This window comes from Saimiri boliviensis, chromosome 1, assembly GCF_048565385.1.
Source record: "Saimiri boliviensis isolate mSaiBol1 chromosome 1, mSaiBol1.pri, whole genome shotgun sequence".
Classification (NCBI taxonomy): domain Eukaryota; kingdom Metazoa; phylum Chordata; class Mammalia; order Primates; family Cebidae; genus Saimiri; species Saimiri boliviensis.
The window spans coordinates 48,827,847-48,848,724 of record NC_133449.1 but is presented as its reverse complement, the minus strand read 5'-3'; the positions used below and the strand labels follow the sequence as shown (position 1 = coordinate 48,848,724).

Sequence of the window (20,878 nt, the reverse complement as noted above, 5' to 3'; positions counted from 1 at the left end):
ATGACATCATAATATTCAATGAATAGGCCGGGCGCGGTGGCTCAAGCCTGTAATCCCAGCACGTTGGGAGGCTGAGGCGGGTGGATCACGAGGTCGAGAGATCGAGACCATCCTGGTCAACATGGTGAAACCCCGTCTCTACTAAAAATACAAAAAAATAGCTGGGCATGGTGGCGTGTGCCTGTAATCCCAGCTACTCAGGAGGCTGAGGCAGGAGAATTGCCTGAACCCAGGAGGCGGAGGTTGCGGTGAGCCGAGATCGCGCCATTGCACTCCAGCCTGGGTAACAAGAGTGAAACTCCGTCTCAAAAAAAAAAAAAAAAAAAAAAAAAAAAAAAAAAAAATTCAATGAATAACCTTTTGAAAATGACATCATTGCCCCTGACCCTGAAGATTCTGCTGTTCCCCCTGGGGAGCATGTGCACCACTTCATCCACCCCAGAAAAGGCTTAGTCCATTCCTCTGTCTCTCAGAACCCAAGAGCCCATGCTCCCAGATTTAGCAGGAAGAGGTCATATGCGTTTGGGGAGATCCAGTATTCTAAGAAATATAACTCCATGTTTCCAGACTATTCTATTACCCAGATAGAGTTGGAGGGGATATTTCATAGAGGAACAGACAGCCCAGGTGGCAGGGAATGGCAGCTGTCTACAGTAAAGAACCCACTAGCATCACTTTTTTTTTTTGATAAGGAGTTTTGCTGTTGATGCCCAGGATGGAGTGCAATGGTGCAGTCTCAACTCACTGATTCCCAGGTTCAAGCAATTCTCCTGCCTCAGCCTCCCAAGTTGCTGGGATTACAGGCATGTGCCACCACACCTGTCTAATTTTTTGTATTTAGTAGAGACAGGGGTCTCACCATGTTGGTTAGACTGGTCTCGAACTCCTGATCTCAGGTGATCCACCCACCTTGGCCTCCCAAAGTTGCTGGGATTACAGTCAAGAGCCACTGCACCTGGCTGTATTACTCATTTTTAATGAAACTCTTCACACAGCCTCCATCTCCATTCCTAGACTGATGCCTAAGAATGTTCACACCCAGAGTCAGGCACAGGGCTGAGGGTCAAACTCAGGCTGAGGCTCCATGTCCCTAACTGCATGGGAGAATGTCTCCCTTCCCATCTCTCTCCTTTAAATGGAATCAGTGTTCTGCCCCAGTGTGGCCCAGAATCATCTATCTGCTTTCCCACTTGACAAGTGAGGATGTGGAGTTTTAGAAAGAGAGGACACTACACCCCAGTTGTCCCTGCAGGTTCCTATCAAAGCTGGGATGAGAACTTACATTTTTCAAGTCCCAAAGTGGTTATTTTTATACTAAGGGTGAATCTAAAAAGCTTCATTCTTTTCTTTGCTCCAAAACTTTCAAAGAACATTGTTTTTATCGCTAAATCTTCAAATCATGTGCCAGAATTGTAAAAAGGCTTAAAGGCTGGTTTCACTTCCTGTGTGGAGGCAGCCTGCCATTAACTGGAACAAGTGAAAAACTAGAGTCCATGAATATTTATCACCTCACTGAGCATTCTCTCAGCGGCACAGTGACAGAAAACAACTTTCAGTAAGTTTGAGTCTGTGTTCCAATATTCCCCAGTAAGAGCCTGTTCTTACTTGTGAAAGTGATCATTTTCAAAACCATAATGAAGCCAATCTACTATTGGTAGCTTTAACAACAAGGCCCTAAGGCTTAAGATAGCAAAACAATTCCTTCTCTAGAATAAACAAGGCTTTCCTTTGTGTATCTAATGAGAGGCAAGACCACAGCTAAGGCAAGTTCTAAGATGTTTACTATCCCTGAATGCTGAGGAGCCTCAAAGAAAAAGCAAATTACACACACAAAAAAGGGATCTGTCAGAAAGTATTTGTGTGTCAATCTAAGATCTAAATCCAGAGGATTGACCCTCCAGGAGTGAGCTAGGGCAGGGCACTAACCCTGTGATGATTGGATCTTGTTTTGAAGAGACCAACAGAAATACATGGAAGGCACAGGGTATAGGAGTACAGGAGAAACATACAAGTCTGAAATGTGCTGGCATTGAGCTTCCGAAATGAAATGAGTTTTCTCTAAGCACAAATATAAGTGTTCTTAGCTTTTGGTGTTATTTGTTCCAAACATAAAGCCAATATCTGTTCACTCTTTCTCTCTTCCTTCTCCCTGCCTGCCACCTCCAAGACTCATGGAAAATCCATTTACTATTGAGTGAAAGAACTCTGGGCCGGGCGCGGTGGCTCAAGCCTGTAATCCTAGCACTTTGGGAGGCCGAGGCGGGTGGATCACAAGGTCAGGAGATCAAGACCATCCTGGTCAACAAGCTGAAACCCCATCTCTACTAAAAATACAAAAAATTAGCTGGGCATGGTGGTGCATGCCTGTAATCCCAGCTACTCAGGAGGCTGAGGCAGGAGAATTGCCTGAACCCAGGAGGCAGAGGTTGCGGTGAGCCGAGATTGTGCCATTGCACTCCAGCCTGGGTAACAAGAGAGAAACTCCGTCTCAAAAAAAGAAAGAAAGAACACTGATAGTTGATGAACTAGGCAAGAAAGATGAAATAAAATGCTTTAGAATTGAGTATAGATTTCTGGCTGAGCATGGTGGCTTACACCTATAATCCCAGCGCTTTGGGAAGTCGAGGTGGGCCAGTCATTTGAGGTAAGGAGTTTGAGACCAGCCTGGTCAACATGGTGAAACTCTGTCTTTACTAAAAATACAAAAATGCTGGGCGTGGTGATCGGTGCCATGTAATCCCATCTGCTGGGGAAGCTGAGGCAGGAGAATCGCTTGAACCCAGGGAGTGGAGGCTGCAGTGAGCTGAGATTGTGCTATTGCACTCCAGCCTGGGTGACAGAGTAATCCTCCATGTCAAAAAAAAAAAAAAAAGAACTGAGTGTAGGTTTCTCAATGAAATGTTCAAGATATAAACAGCTTTTTTTCCTTTATTAGTGTGAAACAGCAGGATCTGAGGACATAGCAGCCCAGGGTTTCACATGCAGGCTATGTCCCTAGATTCTGCTGCCTGACAGAGGCCCCGAGAGAGTGAAAATGTGGCAGCTCCCATGAAAAGAGGGATGTTCAGCTGCAGAGTCCCACAAAACGGGAAGACCTAGGCCCTCCCTTCCTGTGGAAGAATCTTTCACCCAGTTCAACAGCCATGGTTCAGATAGAAAACTAAGGCCTAGGAGGGAGGAAGTGCCAGGAAGGCAGGCATTCTTAGTATTCTTGTTCTCCAAAAGGGGCCTGCAGATCCTAATGGAATTCTCTGTCCCTGCCAGGCTGCATTTTCAGCACTTCAGCTGGAGGCAGGAGTGGGAAGGCCTTGGAATGGAAAGAGAGGGAATTGGTTTAACTCTGGTCAAGAGTTAGCCAATGCCCAGAGTGCCAGAGGGAGAGTAATCAGGGCTCCCTCTAGGGCACCTGAAGGCTGGCTCACCCAGGCCATCAAGCAGGAAGCACCAGGAGTAAGGACTTCACCTGGGGCTCATGGCCCTTTCCATTTCCTACAAGGCCACCGTGCGCACACATACCCACACCTGTACAGGAAACTCTAAGAACCAAAGCCTCATTTTCTCTATGCTGTAGCCAACTGATCTCATTGGGAAAACCTAGCTCAATGTGGTAAGAAGGAAAAGAATTTTCTGTATGTTCACACTCAAAAACCCTAAAAGAAAACAAATACAAAAAAATAATAAAAAATAAATAAAAACCACACCCACTTTGGAGTAGGGTTATGTGGGAAATGTTGAACAGGAACTGGAGTTCATTTTTCTGCCTTCCTGAGAGGCACATGACAGGAAGCTGTTTCTATACTATGTGAAGTCTGAACTCCATAAGGGAAGGTTTGGGGACAGGGGTAGGAAGGGAGTGGCAGTCAGGGCAGGCCCTGCTTCTTTGGAAAACTGCTTGGTCCTGGGTGGGTTTTGCTCAAACCACTAGGAAACAAAACCCTAAAGAGCTGTAGCAAAGGATTTGGGCACTCTAGGGACAGCCCAGGGTCCCTTCACCAAAGCATTCTGAAATGGAGGGCGGGCCATTTAGGATAGACTTCAGTGAGAAAACAACCCTCCCCCCAACACCTTTTGTCTAGGAAAAACATTTCCCCCAAACTTGAGTTCAGAAGATTCGAGGAGAACCATTGGTAATAATCGCAAATATATTTTAAGCACGTATCACCTGCTGTTAGCTCATTTCATCCTTCTAACAATTCTACGAAACAGAGCCTTCCACTGTACTCAAAATGGAACAGAGGTCCTTAAAGTTAACCAACACCCCAAAGCCCCAAAGGCCAGCTGGGCTAACACTTTCATTCCAGTCTCCAGAGGCATAGTGCCCCTCACATAGTGTGAGTCCTCTTTCAGTTTTCAAAATAATTAACCTCCTGCAGAGACACATACCAATTCAGAGCCACGTGCTTTGGGTTAAGATTAAACTAATGACAAGGGCCAAAGTCAAGACACCCAGGGCTACCTACCCTTGAGCAAGGAGTTGTTAGAACTGTGTTTAACATAAAAAATTACCTTCTGACATTTTTTTTTCTAGTTGGAATAGTTAGGAGAATATAAAATGTTTGGGGTTAATATAGTCCAAAAAGAAACCCCGTCTCTACTAAAAATACAAAAATTAGCTGGGCATGGTGGCACACACCTGTAGTCCCAGCTACTTGGGAGGCTGAGGCAGGAGACTTGCTTGAACCCAGGAGACGGAGGTTGTGGTGAGCCAAGATTGCGCCATTACACTCCAGCCTGGGTAACAAGAGCAAAACTCCGTCTCAAAAAAAAAAAAAAAAAAAAAAAAAAAAATATATATATATATATATATATATATATATATATATATATAAAATATATTCCAGAAATCTATCTTATTTAATTTAATTAATTTAATCTATTTTGTTTTATTTCTTTAATTGATTAACTTCTCCAGTAATGAAATAGCATTGATTTCACAGCAAAATAAAAAATTGTTTTCTATTAACCAAGCCCCGAATGTGAGGGCATGGGAGCTTCAGCAATTGTTTCTGGAAAAGCCAGTAGAAAAAGCGAAGGGTGAGAGCACCTGGCAAGACATGCAGGGGCTTGGTCCTTTCTTTTTTCTTTTTTTTTTTCTGAGATGGAGTTTCACTCTTGTTGTCCAGGCTGGAGTGCAATGGCAAGATCTCTGCTCACTGCAGCCTCCATCTCCTGGATTCAAGTGATTCTCCTGGCCCAGCCTCCCAAGTAGCTGGGATTATAGGCATGTGCAACCATGCCCAGCTAATTTTGTATTTTTAGTAGAGACTTTCTCCATGTTGGTCAGGCTGGTCTCAGACTCCTGACCTCAGGTGCCCCTTTCACTTGAGCCTCCCAAAGAGCTGGGATTACAGGCGTGAGCCACTGCACCTGGCCGAGGGGCTGATTCTTTCATGCTGTGCTCACTGAGCACCCATACGAGCTCCACGCTGTGTTAGAAGTGAACAAGAAAGAAGCCCTGCTACCAAAAGCTTCCTTGTAGTAGGCAGCAGTGAAGGAAAATGAGTAAAGAAAAAGGCAAATAGGAACTGATCAGGTTGTAAGAAGCATTATCAGGAAATTAAGGGATAGTGGAGTATACATGTATAAGATTTTAGCTAAGGGTGGTTATTGGGGAAGGCCTCTCAAGGAGAACTTCTGAGCTGAAACCCAAAGGATGAGAAGAAGCCAGCATGCTGAGGTCTTGGGGAAAAGGTTCCAGCCAGAGGGAACAGTGACTGCAAAGGCTGCTTAGGCCCGAGAAAAAAGACACAGGTGGCTGGAGTAGTGGGAACAAGAGGGAAGTGAATGGAAATGAGTCAAAGAGGTTCGCTGTCAGTCTCTGCAAACTCTAGTAGGGAACAGGAAGCCACTGGAAGATTTTCAAGGGGAAAACATTATCAGATTCATTTCCAAGATCTCATTCTGGCTATTATATGGAAAGCAGCTGTTTCACATGTGTGTTCAAGGTCCCAGCTCAGTTTTTCTACCTGGCAGCATGTTCCCAATTCACAGGCATAAAAAGACTGAACCTCTTCTTTACCAATACTGACTAGTAACTCCCTGCCCCTTCTCCTATGATTATCTGGAAATTATTTCAAAAATTAAGATTTAAAAACATAATTATTGGCTTTTTTTTCATTTTATTAACTATTTTATTTTTTATTCCCTTATCCCCCATTCAACAGTTACTCATGGGCACCTTTTTTTTTTTTTTTTTAAATACTTTAACTTCTGGGGTACATGTGCAGAACATGTAGGTTTGTTACATAGGTATACACATGCCATGGTGGTTTGCTGTACCCATCAACCCGTCACCTACGTTAGGTATTTCTCCTAATGCTATCCCTCCTCCGCCCTCCACCCCGACAGGCCTCGGTGTGTGATGTTCCCCTCTCTGTGTCCATGTGTTTTCACTGTTCACCTTCCACTTATGAGTGAGAACATGTGGTGTTTAGTTTTCTGTTCTTGTGTTAGTTTGCTGAGAATGATGGTTTCCAGCTTCATCCATGTCCCTGCAAAGGACATGAACTCATCCTTTTATATGGCTGCATAGTATTCCATGGTGTATATGTGCCACATTTTCCTTATCCAGTCCATCATTGATGGGCATTTGGGTTGGTTCCAAGACTTTGCTATTGTAATTTTATTTTATTTTTTATTGTATTCAGCTGTGCATGGTGGTTCATGCCTATAATCCCCACAATTTGGGAGGATAAGGCAGGAGCGATTGCTTGAGTCCAGGAGTTGAAGACCATCCTGGGCAACATAGTGAGACCCTATCTCTACAAAAAATAAAAAATTAGCCAGGCATGGTGGTATGTGCCTGTGGTCATAGCTACTTGGGAGGTTGAGGAGGGAGGATTGCTTGAGCTCGGAAGGTTGAGATTGCAGTGAGCTATGATCATGCCACTGCACTCTAGCCTGGGTAGCAGAATGAGACCCTGCCTCAAAACAAACAAAAAGAAAGAAAAAGAAAGAAACAAACAAAAAGAAAGAAAAAGAAAGAAAGGAAGGAAGGAAGAAAAGAAGGAAGGAAGAAAGAAAAAAAAGAAAGAAGAAAGCATTCCATTCAGCACTTTAAGGAGTCAGAAAAACTTTCTAAAAAGTTTTCATTTTTAAAATATGCACCATGTACTTTCAAAAAGCATTTTAAGCCTTTGTAATACAGCCCACAAGCAACAGAACAACTTAAAAGTTTCCTCTGGGGGCCGGGTGCAGTGGCTCACGCCTATAATCCCAGCACTTTGGGAAGCTGAGGCGGTGGATCACGAGGTCGTCTTAGTCAACAAGGTGAAACCTCGTCTCTACTAAAAATACAAAAATTAGCCAGGCGTGGTGGTGCACGCCTGTAGTCCCAGCTACTCGGGAGGCTGAGGCAGGAGAATTGCTTGAACCCAGGAGGCGGAGGTTGCGGTGAGCCGAGATCATGCCATTGCACTCCAGCCTGGGTAACAACAGTGAAACTCCGTCTCAAAAAAAAAAAAGTTTCTGGCCGGGCGCGGTGGCTCAAGCTTGTAATCCCAGCACTTTGGGAGGCTGAGGCGGGTGGATCACGAGGTCAAGAGATCGAGACCATCCTGGTCAACATGGTGAAACCCCGTCTCTACCAAAAATACAAAAAATTAGCTGGGCATGGTGGCGTGTGCCTGTAATCCCAGCTACTTAGGAGGCTGAGGCAGGAGAATTGCCTGAACCCAGGAGGCGGAGGTTGCAGTGAGCCGAGATGGCGCCATTGCACTCCAGCCTGGGTAACAAGAGCGAAACTCCGTCTCAAAAAAAAAAAAAAAAAAAAAAAAGTTTCCTCTGGGAAGAAGTTTACAATACACTGAAATACATGTTACAGTGTCAGTTTGGAAGAGAAATATTAACATTAAAGAATCTCAAAAGCCTAATTTGCTCTAAAGGTTGAGTTTAGCTGTCCACATAGACTCATCATGAGCTAAGTCCTCATAATGTACTCATTTTTATCCAGGTTTATACTTCTCTTGCTCCATTCTCTCCCTGGCCCTTCAGAGAGCCACCACTTGCCTCATTTTGCTGCTCAATGGCACCCCCATCAGAGACTGAGCAGAAAGGAAACACTGGAAAGCCTCAAAATGCTCTTGGTTTGGCAGTTTCCGTTTTGTGTGTGCATGTTGTTGTGAGATGTGTTGTGTGTATGTGTGTTGGGGGGCAGAGGGGAACTCCTGGAGTAAAGTGATGTTTAAATTTTATTTATCCATTCCTTTTTTACTTCTACAGTGTAGCACCTACACACACGTTCTCATTCTTTCCCTCTCTTTCTCTCTGTTTCTCCTGTGTAGTCAGCAAAGTACTCAGACCCACAATATGTAATAGGAAAATCTTAACATTAGATGAAGAGTTTAATTTCCTTTTTTTTTTTTTTTTTTCTGAGATGGAGTATCCTCTTGCCCTAGCTGGAGTGCAATGGCACGATCTAGACAGGTTCAAGTGATTCTCCTGCCTCAGCCTCCTGAGTAGCTGAGATTACAGGCATGTGCTACCATGGCCAGCTAATATTTTGTATTTTTAATAGAGTCAGGGTTTCTGCATGTTGGTCAGGCGCGCCTCGAACTCCTGACCTCAGGTGATCTGCCCACCTCAGCCTCCCAAAGTGCTAGGATTACAGGTGTGAGCCACCATGCCCAGCTCATTTCCATTTTTAATTTCTTCCTACAGTACTCCTCTTTGTGCTGTAATTCTGCCAGTGAAATTTCCATTCTTTAAGCTTTTCACAAGGTGAGATGTAACATTGTCAGACATCTCACAGGTAAAGTTCAAAAGAAAAAGAAAAAAGCGTAAGAAGAGGCCAGGTGCAGTGGCTGATGCCTGCAATCCCAGCACTTAGGGAGGCCGAGGTGGGCAGATTACGAGGTCAGAAAATCCAGACCATCCTGGCTATTACGATGAAACCCCATCTCTAATAAAAATACAAAAAATTAGCGGGTCATGGTAGTATCCGCCTATAGTCCCAGCTACTTGGGAGGCTGAGGCAGGAGAATCACTTGAACCCGGGAGGTGGAGGTTGCAGTGGGTTGAGATTGCACCACTCTACTACAGCCTGGGCAACAGAGCAAGACTCCATCTAAAAAATAAAAATAAAAAATAAAGAGCAAGAAGAACAACAGGTGAAACTTTCATTCTTCCAGCTGGGTGAATTTTAAAAGGCCTTTTTATGATTATCTGATAATACTGATTGTTGGCTACAAAAATTTTTTTATTACAGCCTTTTAAAAATTTAGAAAAACTGGGCCGGGCGCGGTGGCTCACGCCTGTAGTCCCAGCACTTTGGGATGCCGAAGCAGGTGGATCACAAGGTCAAGAGATCCGGAGCATCCTGGCCAACATAGTGAAACCCCGTCTCTACTAAAATGTAAAAATTAGCTGGGTGTGGTGGCGCGCGTCCGTAGTCCCAGCTACTCAGGAGGCTGAGGCAGTCAGCAGGAGAATTGCTTGAACCCGGGAGGTGGAGGTTGCAGTGTGCCAAGATCGCGCCACTGCACTACAGCCTGGCACCTGGTAACAGAGCGAGACCCTGTCTCAAAAAAAAAAAAAAAAAAAAAAAAAAAAAAGAAAAACAAAAGCACTCCAGTTTTTAAGTATCTTACACAAAACTATTGTTCTCATAACTTTCTCCACAGTTTTTACCACATTCACTACCTCTAAGACTATTCACGGCCAGCCCTCACTAGTAGCAACATATAACAGATTTGTAGCAGATTATAAAAAATGGGTCTGGCAGAAATGCTGAGGAATTTTGAAGGTTCGGTGGAGGGGGGCAGTGGAGAACAGAACTGCTTTAGTTCTTTGCCTGGTTTTTGGCTCTTAAAGTTTGCTTCAAATTGCTATGTTGCCCCAAATTATAAATTGCTTATGTAATTTAACGTGCAAAAAGTGGGTGTATTGTTTAAGAATTTTTCATTTGAGTAAATGAGCTTTCAAAGGGAAATCTCAAAGGAAAAACTGTTACATAACTTACTTGACTATAAATTGAGCTTTCCAGGTATTCCTAAAAAACATCTTTGATTATAATAGGTGAAGGCTGGTCAAGAGCATTCACGATCAAAAGAGATAAAATCTACATGCTGAATGGCAATAGAAACTTTTCAGCTAAGAGAAAATACTTGGAATGTATTTACTAAGCATTTTCTTTTCTTTTCTTTTTTTTTTTTTTTTGAGACGGAGTTTCACTCTTGTTACCCAGGCTGGAGTGCAATGGCGCGATCTCGGCTCACCGCAACCTCCGCCTCCTGGGTTCAGGCAATTCTCCTGCCTCAGCCTCCTGAGTAGCTGGGATTATAGGCACACGCCACCATGCCCAGCTAATTTTTTTGTATTTTTGGTAGAGACGGGGTTTCACTATGTTGACCAGTATGGTCTCGATCTCTTGACCTCGTGATCCACCCGCCTCGGCCTCCCAAAGTGCTGGGATTACAGGCTTGAGCCACCGCGCCCGGCTACTAAGCATTTTCACATTTCTTTTTCTTTTCTTTTTTTTGAGACGGAGTTTCGCTCTTGTTACCCAGGCTGGAGTGCAATGGCGCGATCTCAGCTCACCGCTACCTCCGCCTCCTGGGCTCAGGCAATTCTCCTGCCTCAGCCTCCTGAGTAGCTGGGATTACAGGCATGCGCCACCACGCCCAGCTAGTTTTTTGTATTTTTAGTAGAGACGGGGTTTCACCATGTTGACCAGGATGGTCTCGATCTCTCAACCTCGTGATCCACCCGCCTCGATCTCTCAACCTCGTGAGCCACCCGCCTCGGCCTCCCAAAGTGCTGGGATTACAGGCTTGAGCCACCGCGCCCGGCCTTCACGTTTCTTTTTCTTTTGGGTAAAGTCTGGTAAGTTTCTTCCACCTTGTTCAAGAAGTGCATCGGCGATCAAACTTGAAATCTATTCATCACTCACTCCCCAAACAAGCTGTTCAAGTAGAATGAAACGGCCTTTTTTGCCTGCACTTATACCTGGAACCACACTTGGCTGCATCCAAGCACCGTACGGTGAAAAGAATGCTCCCTTTTTCCAGGCTCCCACACTCTCTGGGTGCCCCCGCAAAGGGATGCTAACAATGTCGGTAAGGGCCCAGTGGGAGCAGCCAGGACTGCCGTCCCTCCCTGGCCAGACGCCTGGCCTCTGTCTATCGCGGCTCCCGGACTGTGACTCCGACTCCGGCACCCTGTCGGTTCGCCCCGCGCTGGTCCCGGGGGAGACGGGGTCCGTGGCCCCCCGGAACTCCAGCCAGAGAGGGGCCCCACCATGCAACTGTCTAGTGGAAAAGTTCTCAGACCAGCGCATTCCAGACCAGACCTGCTACCTACGTTCCTCCCGTAGGAACCTCAATACTTGCAGCGCGCCCGACGGAGCTCGACTTCCTTCTCCGCGGTGAAGGTGGGAGGCTGAAGCGCCGACCCCTTCCCGGCTTCACCACGACGCGCACCCACAAACCAGGCTGGGCGTCCTCGGGACGCTAGAAGGGCAGCCGTCAGTGGACGGTAGGTTCGCTTGCGCCCCATTCTCTGGTACTGCAGTAGGTGGAGGGTGTCTGCAAATTTGCTCAGCAGCTGGGTGCGCCCCAGTGGACGCACTCTCTCCCCTGAGCGCCGCGCTTCCTCCTAGGAGCCCCCAGCCCGACGCACTCACCTGTACTCCAGAGCGCCGGGAGGAAGAGGCCCAGCAGCAGCGGCAGCCGGGCCGGCCCCATCCTGGGGCTGCGGATCTGTAATTTCTTTCCGGACGGACGGACAGACTGACGTCCCGAACCTGCCCTGTTGCCAGCCAAGCGCACCAGCGAAGCACCCAGTCCCGGCGGCCCGGGCAGTGATTGCCGTAGTGGCGGAGCCCAGCAGCCTGTGGGAGGTGCCAAGGGCTGGAAGGGGCGGGCCCGGGGCCGAGCCGAGGCCGGCGGGGGCTGAAGAAGAGGCGAGGGCAGGGGCGCGAGTCCGGGCGGGCCCAGCAGGTTGGGGTGGGAGGGGGCAGGAGTACGAGGGGGAGGAGGGGCGTAAAAGGGAAAAGGGAGGGGGCTGGAGAGGATGGGCGGGCAGAGGGCCACCGCGAAGCGGACGGTGGGGCAGGAGGGGGCTGAGAGGAAGGGGAAAGGGAGCAGAGACTAGGAGGGAGCTGGAGGCAGAAGCGAAGGGGAGGGAGGGGCCGGAGGTCCAGAGGAGACCACTCCAGCCGCTGCGCGGGTCCGGAGCCCCACACGTGTGGGTGGGAGATAGGGAAGGACAGAAGGTGGGAGTGAAGTGGAGGATGCCCGAGGCAGCCTCCAGACCCAAAAGGAGGGTCCAGAGGCGCGCCCGCATTCCAGGCTAGACGGACACAGAAAATCTTGGCAGCACCACTCCCAGAGGCCAAGGCCACGGCGGCAGCGCTCCCTGCCGAGCGCTCCTCGACTTCCATTCCGCTCGCCGCCGAGCGCCTCCTGGGTATCCGGCCCGAAGTGCGCGACACGGCCCTGGCCCTGACGTGGAGGGTCTCCCGGCCCCTGAGGGAGGGGTTCCTGGGGGAAGGACGCTTTGCCGTGGCCCAGTGAAGAGCCAGAGAGAGGTGACGCTCAAGGAGGGAGATGAACTTGAATGATAAAGTGCAGAGCAGGAGTGGTGAGATGGGAAGCCACAGCACGTTGCTCTCATGGACCTTCACATGGTGTGCAGGGTCCAAGAGGCAGTAGCAGGGAATGAATTGTAAAAAAAAAATGTAACTGCTTATACTAATAATGGCGACAGTAACTTAACTTATATACATAGTTTCTTAAAGGTAACACTTTTAGAATGAATGTATTTTAATGTGGTCCTTTTGACAACGTAACATGAGCCAAATCATGTCACTCCTCTGCTCAAATCTACGCAAACTTATCAGTGGTTCCTGCTGTCTCTCTGCATAAGCCGAAGTCCTGCAGCGGTCTTCGAGGATCTACGTGACCTGGTCCCCTTTTCTCTTTGGCCTCATCTCCTTACGCCTCTTCCATTTACTTTGGTCTCTTGTCAAGCAGTCCCTTGGCATTGGCTGAACACTTCCCTTAGATTTGGCTGTAAGGAGACAAGCAACCCGGATGGATTTAGACAGGTTATTACTTACATCGACAGCAAAAACAAAATCAGTGTGGTGTCAGCTTAGACCCACAGGTAACACCAAACTGGAAGTGCCAGTGTTATTCTGTGGGTCTACATGATAAAATAAAATAAAATAAAATAAAATAATAAAAAAGAAGAAGAAAAGAAAAGAAAGAAGAGACGAAGAAAGACAACATGAGCCCTGCCACTGAGCAGCCAAGTCTAAACGACACCAAGCAGTTTTATAGACTTTGCAGGAGTCTGACTGTGTGCTTGGAGGAAAGGGGGCTGGGAGGTGGAGGGAGATATATGGAAAGTCCTGCAGTCAACCAAAACATTGGCGAAGGAAGAGAAAAGGCCTTGCAGCAGTTTCCTACAAGGTAGGGATAGGAAACGGCCTCCCAGTGGCTCCTCACCAGGCTTACCTATCCCTGCTTTAGGGGAAATCACAGGGCAGTCCAACAAGACTTGGGTCAGACCATGGTCACACCTCACCTAAATAGCCTCGGGAGATGTGCAAGATTGCCAGGGGGCACCTCAGCAGACCTGTTCTGCAATTTCCTTGCTGTTGCTCAAATATACCAAGCACTCCTCTGCTGAAAGGTTTTGTACTGGCTGTTCCCTCTGCCTGAAATGCTCTTCCCTTAGACACATAGCTTCCCCGCTGACTCTCCTCCAAGTCAGCTCAAATCTCACTTTCTTGATGAGACCTGCCTCGTACAATACTCTTCAGATGGCCAGGCATGGTGGCTCATGCCTGTAATCCCAGCACTTTGGGAGGCCAAGGCGGGCAGATCATAAGGTCAGGAGTTCGAGATCAGCCTGGCCAACATGGCAAAACCCTGTCTCTACCAAAAATACAAAAATTAACTGTGCATGGTGGCATGCGCCTGTAATCCCAGCTACTTGGGAGGTGGAGGCAGGAGAATCACTTGAACCCAGGAGGCGGAGGTTGTAGTGAGTGAAGATCAGGCCATCGCACTCCAGCCTGGGCAACAAGAATGAAACTCCATCTCAGAAAAAAAAAAAAAATGCTCTTCAGCTATCTACCAGTGTTTGACATACCATCCCAAACATAGTGGGAGTAAAATGTCAGCCATTTTATTAGATTCCTGGATTCTGTGGATCAGAGATTTGGACAGAGCACAGGGGAAATAGCTTGTCTTTGCTCCTCCACATCTGCCTGGGACCTTAGGCTCAAATGGTTGGGGATTAGAATCACATGAAGCAAATTATAGCCTGCAGACCTACGGCTTCTTTTTGCAAATAAGTGTTATCAGAACACAGTCATCCATGTTGGTAGTTGAGACAGAGATTATGTGGCCCACAAAGCCAATGCAATCTGGCCCTTTAGATAAAAAGTTGGCTAACCCTGGTCTCAAGGCTCATTCACTCACATAGCTGCCATCTGCCCTGAGATGACTTGGGCACGAGGGCTGCAGACTAACTGGAGCACCTAAAGGAGGCTTCTCCATGGTAGCCTTGGAGTAGCTGGAAATCTTGCATGGCAGCTTAGGGCTCCAAGAGCAAGCATTCCAGTAAATAAGGAGGAAGCTTAGTGGCCTGGGAGGTCACATAACTCCACCCTACTTTCTTGATGGAAACAGTCTCAAGCTCACCCTCATGGGGAGGAGCTAAAGAGGCTCAAGCCTAACCTTTTGAAGATGGAAGTGTCAAAATATGAACACAAACAAACAAGAAACAACCTAGACCCCATATTACACAACTATTTCCAAGGCTACATTTATGCAACTTTAACAAGAAGACACTTACCTGGAACCCATTCTGCAATGGCCACTGTGTTTCCTGTGTCAGAAGACTCTGTTACAAGTAGGCACCCTAGTGTTTAACACCTAAGAGGGAATGATAAAGGCCTGCAGCAGTGTTCATCTAAGGGCTACAGAAGATTACACCCACTGACTCAAGGATGAAAGATCTGCAACCAAGGTAAAGTGGCATTGTGGTTACAATCTATGTGTCAAACATGTTCAGCATATCAGTGGCAGGACTAAGTTTGAGACCAGCCTGGACAACATGGTGAAACCACATCTCTACAAAAAAAAAAAAAAAAAAAAAAAAAAAAAAAAAAAAATTAGCCCAGCATGGTTGTGACTGCTGCTAGACTGAGTTCAGCAGTTACTCAGGAGGCTGAGGTGGGAGGATTGCTTGAGCCCCAGAGGTCAAGGTTGCAGTGAGCCAAGATTGTGCCACTGCACTCCAGCCTGGGCAATAAAACGAGACTTTTTGTCTTTAAAAAAACAAAAACAGGGCTGGGCGCGGTGGCTCAAGCCTGTAATCCCAGCACTTTGGGAGGCCGAGGCGGGTGGATCATGAGGTCGAGAGATCGAGACCATCCTGATCAACATGGTGAAACCCCGTCTCTACTAAAAATACAAAAAATTAGCTGGGCATGGTGGCTCGTACCTGTAATCCCAGCTACTCAGGAGGCTGAGGCAGGAGAATTGCCTGAACCCAGGAGGCGGAGGTTGCAGTGAGCCGAGATTGCGCCATTGCACTCCAGCCTGGGTAACGAGCGAAACTCCGTCTCAAAAAAACAAAAACAAAAAAACAAAAACAAGCCGGGCACGGTGGCTCACGCCTGTAATCCCAGCACTTTGGGACGCTGAGGCAGGCGGATCACCTGAGGTCGGGAGTTCAAGAGCAACCTGACCAACATGGTAAAACCCTGTCTCTAAAACAAAACAAAACAAAACAAAAAACACACACACACAGAGAGAGAGAGAGATGGCAGGTGTAGAAGAATCCATTCAGCATGCTTAAGAACATACAAGAAGCACAAAGTTCTAGGTTTTGTAGTTTATTGGGAGACTGCACTTATAATTTATTGGGAAACACATAATTCTTGTAAGCAACTCCATTTAGCTTCTTGAACAAAATACAGTGGTCTAAGTGCTTTGTCTTTGTAGTTTTAGAGGAATTGAGATGGTGCATACAAAAGGATTCCATTCTACTTGCCAAAACCATCCGGAAAATAAATTTCTTCTTTTTATAGTTTGTTGAAGGAATGGAGATAGTACATATAAGAGATTCCATTTGCTGCACAAACACTGAAATTAGAGGTCTGGCTCTTGTAGTTTCTTGGGAATGGCTGATAATTTGGAGATCTGTCAGGTGGCAGACAACAGGAAATCAATTGATAATATGTATATTTTTTTCAGACAGAATCTTGCTCTGTCACCCAGGCTGGAGTACAGTGGCATGATCTCAGTTCACTGCAACCTCTGCCTCCTGGGTTCAAGCAATTCTTCTGCCTTAGCTTCCCAAGTAGCTGAGACTACAGGTATGAGCCACCATGTCTGGCTAATTTTTGTATTTTTAGTAGAGATGGGGTTTCACCATGTTGGCCAGGATGGTCTCAAATTCCTAACCTCAGGTGATTTACCCACCTCGGCCTCCCAAAGTGCTGGGATTACAGGCATGAGCCACCATGCCTGGCCATCTGAAGAGTATCGTACAAGACAGGCCTCATCAAGAAAGTGAGATTTGAGCTGACTTGGAGGAAGGTCAGCTGGGAAGCTATGTGCCTAAGGGAAGAGCATTTCAGACGGAGGGAACAGCCCAATAATAATTTTTGTGTGTGCGTGAGATGGAGTCTCACTCTGTCACCCAGACTGGAGTGCAGTGGTGCCATCTCAGCTCACTGCAACTTCTGCCTCCTGGATTCAAGTAATTATCCTGCCTCAGCCTCCTGACTAGCTGGGACTACAGGTGCCTGCCACCATGATCAACTAATTTTTTTGTATTTTTAGTAAAGATGGGGTTTCATGTTGGCAGGCTCTCGAACTCCGACCTCAAGTGATCTACCTGCCTCGGCCTCCCAAAGTGTTGGGATTACAGGTGTGAGCCACCGCACCCAGCCCAATAATAATTTTTGATTATCTGTCTTGGTGGGCTCTGTTATCTCCTAGAATTCTTAATGGTGTTTGTCGTTTGCTTGCCACTAGGAGCACAATTATGTCAAAGAAAGGAAGGAGGCAAGGAAGGCAGGAAGGAAGAGAGGAAGAGAAAAAAAAATGTGTGTGCATGTGCATGTGCACATGTGTACGTGAATGTGCCTGTGCATGTGTATACCTGTGCGTGTGTGCGTGTGCATATGTGTGTGCATGTGCATGTGTGCAAGTGTGTGTGTGTGCGTGCATGTATGTGCATGATGGAGCTACTGCTAGACTGGTGAGTTTTTTAGTTCTGCATTTCCTTTTGACCTGTGGCTGAAGTTGTAAAACCTAAGCTTGTGTTCTTTTCGTGTGTGAAAATTAAAAATAAGCCTTTTCCCTTCCCCACAAAATCAAGGTATAGTAATTAATCTTTTACAATATCTTGTTCGTCTATAATTTTCTGTCTGTCTGTTTCTCAACTTTGGAGATACATAGATCACACAAGTGTTTTTATTATATGTGCCATCTAAGGGTATCCAGTGCAGACACACACATCTTTCCGATTTCTTTGATAAGGGGGAACAAATGTGTGCACAGATTGAAGGAAATGGTTTTAGCTGGTTTTATATATTCTGAAGAACAAAGATAAGACACTTTCAAGAGAGTTTTGTTTGGTTTCAATGACAACTGAGTGAAGGAGCTGGAACACCCAAATGAAGGCGCAGTGAATGATTGCTTCTAATTGCTTTCAGGTCTCAGGCCTTTAAAAAAAAAAAAAAAAAAGCCGGGCTTCGTGTCTCACACCTGTAATCCCAGCACTTTGGGAGGCCGAGGCGGGTGGATCACGAGGTCAAGAGATCGAGACCATCCTGGCCAATGTGGTGAAACTCTGTCTCTACTAAATATAAAAAATTAGCCAGGCATGGTGGCACATGCCTGTAATCCCAGCTACTCAGGAGGCTGAGGCAGGAGAATTGCCTGAACCCAGGAGGCGGAGGTTGCGGTGAGCCAAGATCGCGCCATTGCACTCCAGCCTGGGTAACAAGAGCAAAACTCCGTCTCAAAAAAAAAAAACAAAAAAACAAAACAAACAACAACAACAACAACAACAACAATAAAAAAACAAAAAACAAAAAACAAAGAATCCAGCCATGAACTTCTGCTGAGGGTCCTACCTTGGCCAAGAGTAACTAGTCTCCTGCAAGAAATACCAAAGGGCTGTGCTTGAGGACTGTACCACAGGAATAGACTTCTGAGTATAAGCTGACATTGCCAGCACAGACAGCTGTTGTCAACCTGTGCTGAAGGACTGAGGCAGGATTCAGACTTTTTAGTCCAGGAGAGAAATTCATGAAAGTAGACAGTGTAACCCAGGAGCCACAAAACCTGCTTTTTTGGAAATGCTTATAATTATGAAAAAAAAAAAAAAAAAAAAAAAAAAGAGAAAACCCTAGAAAATAAAACCTGTTCTTGATCTAATTATGAATAATATTCTGTTTTTAATGAGCATATTAAAAAATTTTTTTTTGGCTGGGTACAGTGGTTCACTCCTGTAATCCTAACACTTTGGGAGGCTGAGGCAGGCAGATCACTTGAGGTCAGGAGTTTGAAACCAGCCTGGCCAACATGCTGAAGCTTCATCTCTACAATACAAAAAATTAGCCAGGCATGGTAGTGCACACCTGTGTAGGGGAGAAACTCTGCAAGTGCCATGGCAAGGGTCTGAAGCCTCAGGCTGTTCCCATATGAATATTGATTTAGAAAAGAATTAGAAGGCCGGGCGCGGTGGCTCAAGCCTGTAATCCCTGCACTTTGGGAGGCCGAGGCGGGTGGATCACGAGGTCAAGAGATCGAGACCATCCTGGTCAACATGGTGAAACCCCGTCTCTACTAAAAGTGCAAAAAATTAGCTGGGCATGGTGGCACGTGCCTGTAATCCCAGCTACTCAGGAGGCTGAGGCAGGAGAATTGCCTGAACCCAGGAGGCAGAGGTTGCGGTGAGCCGAGATCGCGCCATTGCACTCCAGCCTGGGTAACGAGAGCGAAACTCCGTCTCAAAAAAAAAAAAAAAAAAAAAAAAAAAAAAAAAAAAGAAAAGAATTAGAAATGTAGGCACATAGTTATTCCTTTATATAATCATATATAATCCTATAGTTACTTATAATCATAAAGATATATACTCAATATAACCTTTAATTTTACTAATGACTATCGGGTTATGAAGCATGGAAAGCATGGAACTGAGGTGACATTGTGAACAAAGTGATCCTAAGGCAAGATGCTCTAAGCTCTCTGTCATGCCCGCATAAGGGCTGCTGGAGGGTGCCTCGGCTGTGCGGCAGCACCAGTGCTGTGAAAGCACCCACTGTTTAGCCAGCTAGGGAAGGAAATGTCCAAAATGGTCAAGACCTCTCCTTCCTGGTGCAGTTAGGAGAAAACTCTGCTTCTCCAAGTTTTTGTGGTAAGGTCTGATGGCTGTCAGGGAAGCCCTCAGACTTCCGGGGACTTAACTGTCTCTATGTGATGCTGTGCTTCAGTGGTCATGTTCCATGTCTATGCTCACGCCCTGCTTCTGCACCTGGTTTCTCTTTTCTCAGAAGATAAGAATTATTGTCCTTGACATTTCTAACAAATTTGCAAAGAGCACAGACACATTAGGTCTTCTCCTCAACTCGGCTACTTGAGTCTTGGGCCCCCTATCTCCAAGACAGGTAATTTACCTGACCCTATCACCGACCACCGTTACCTCACCCTACCTTCCCTGTCGCCTGCTTCGTCAGAGTGTCCAGGCACTCAGTGCCACTGCAGGTCTCTGTGCTTTGGTTGGCAGTAGACCCCTGAGCCCAAACTTTCTTTTCTCTATGTCTGTGTCTGTGTCTTTTATTTCTACAGTTTCTCCTCTCCGCACCAGCAGGGAGGGGCTCAAAGAACCCTATAGGGCTGGACCCTATATGCCTGTAATCCCAGCTACTCAGGAGGCTGAGGTAGGAGAATCACTTGAATTTGGGAGGTGGAGGTTGTAAAGAGCCTAGATGGCACCACTGCACTCCAGCCTGGGCCAAAAAAAAAGGTATTTTTTAAAATCTCTAGCCATCAATTTAACTGTTATACTTGTTCAAACTTGAATGAAACAGCCTTTAAATAATATCTTTTACCAATTGACCCCTCAGAATTCAGAAAACACAATCCTGTGAAAGATCGTAATGTAGATTTAAGCTAATAAAGAAAAACAAGGCTGGGTGTGGTGGCTCATGCCTGTAATCCCAGCACTTTGGGAGGCTGAGGTGGGTGGATCACGAGGTCGCGAGTTTGAGACCAGCCTTGCCAATGTGGTAAAACCCCGTCTCTACTAAAAACACAAAAATTAGCTGGGCCTATGTAGGGTCCAGCCCTATAGGGTTCTGTGAGCCCCTCCCTGCTGGTGCGCAGACGAGAAATTGTAGAAATAAAAGGTACAAGACACAGAGTTAGAGAAAATAAAGTTTGGGCCCAGGGGTCCACTTCTAACCAAAACTTGGAGTCCCGCAGTGGCTCTAAGTGTCCCAACACTATGATTTTTATTGAGTACAAAAGCTAGGGACAGGGAAGGTAGGGCGTAGATAGTGCCTGGCCTTGGTGGTCGGCGACTGGGGGCAGAGAAAAAGAGGATGTGGCAGTGATAGGGTCAAGTACATCACGTGTCATGCAGGTAGGGTCTCAGGAATTTTCCGTAGCCGAGATGAGGTAAGGGGCTTAATGCGTCAGCAGTTTTTCCATACTTGTCACAAAGACATTAAGATTTATGTTGTTTTTATTGATTAATTCTTTTTTGTTTGTTTGTTTTTTGTTTTTTGTTTTTTTTTTTTTTTGAGACGGAGTTTCGCTCTTGTTGCCCAGGCTGGAGTGCAATGGTGCGATCTCGGCTCACCGCAACCTCCGCCTCCCGGGTTCAGGCAATTCTCCTGCCTCAG

General features: G+C 46.4%; 1 protein-coding gene across 1 annotated transcript in view; it reads right to left on the bottom strand.

The window, feature by feature from the left end:
* Nucleotides 1-11,841, bottom strand: part of MERTK (MER proto-oncogene, tyrosine kinase) — a 134,917-nt gene extending 123,076 nt beyond the window's left edge. The window contains exon 1 of the mRNA XM_003942489.4: nt 11,621-11,841. Coding sequence (XP_003942538.1) covers nt 11,621-11,681 — 61 coding nt within the window. The 5' untranslated portion in view covers nt 11,682-11,841. The remainder of the gene's footprint in view (nt 1-11,620) is intronic.
* Nucleotides 11,842-20,878: the final 9,037 nt, after the last annotated feature.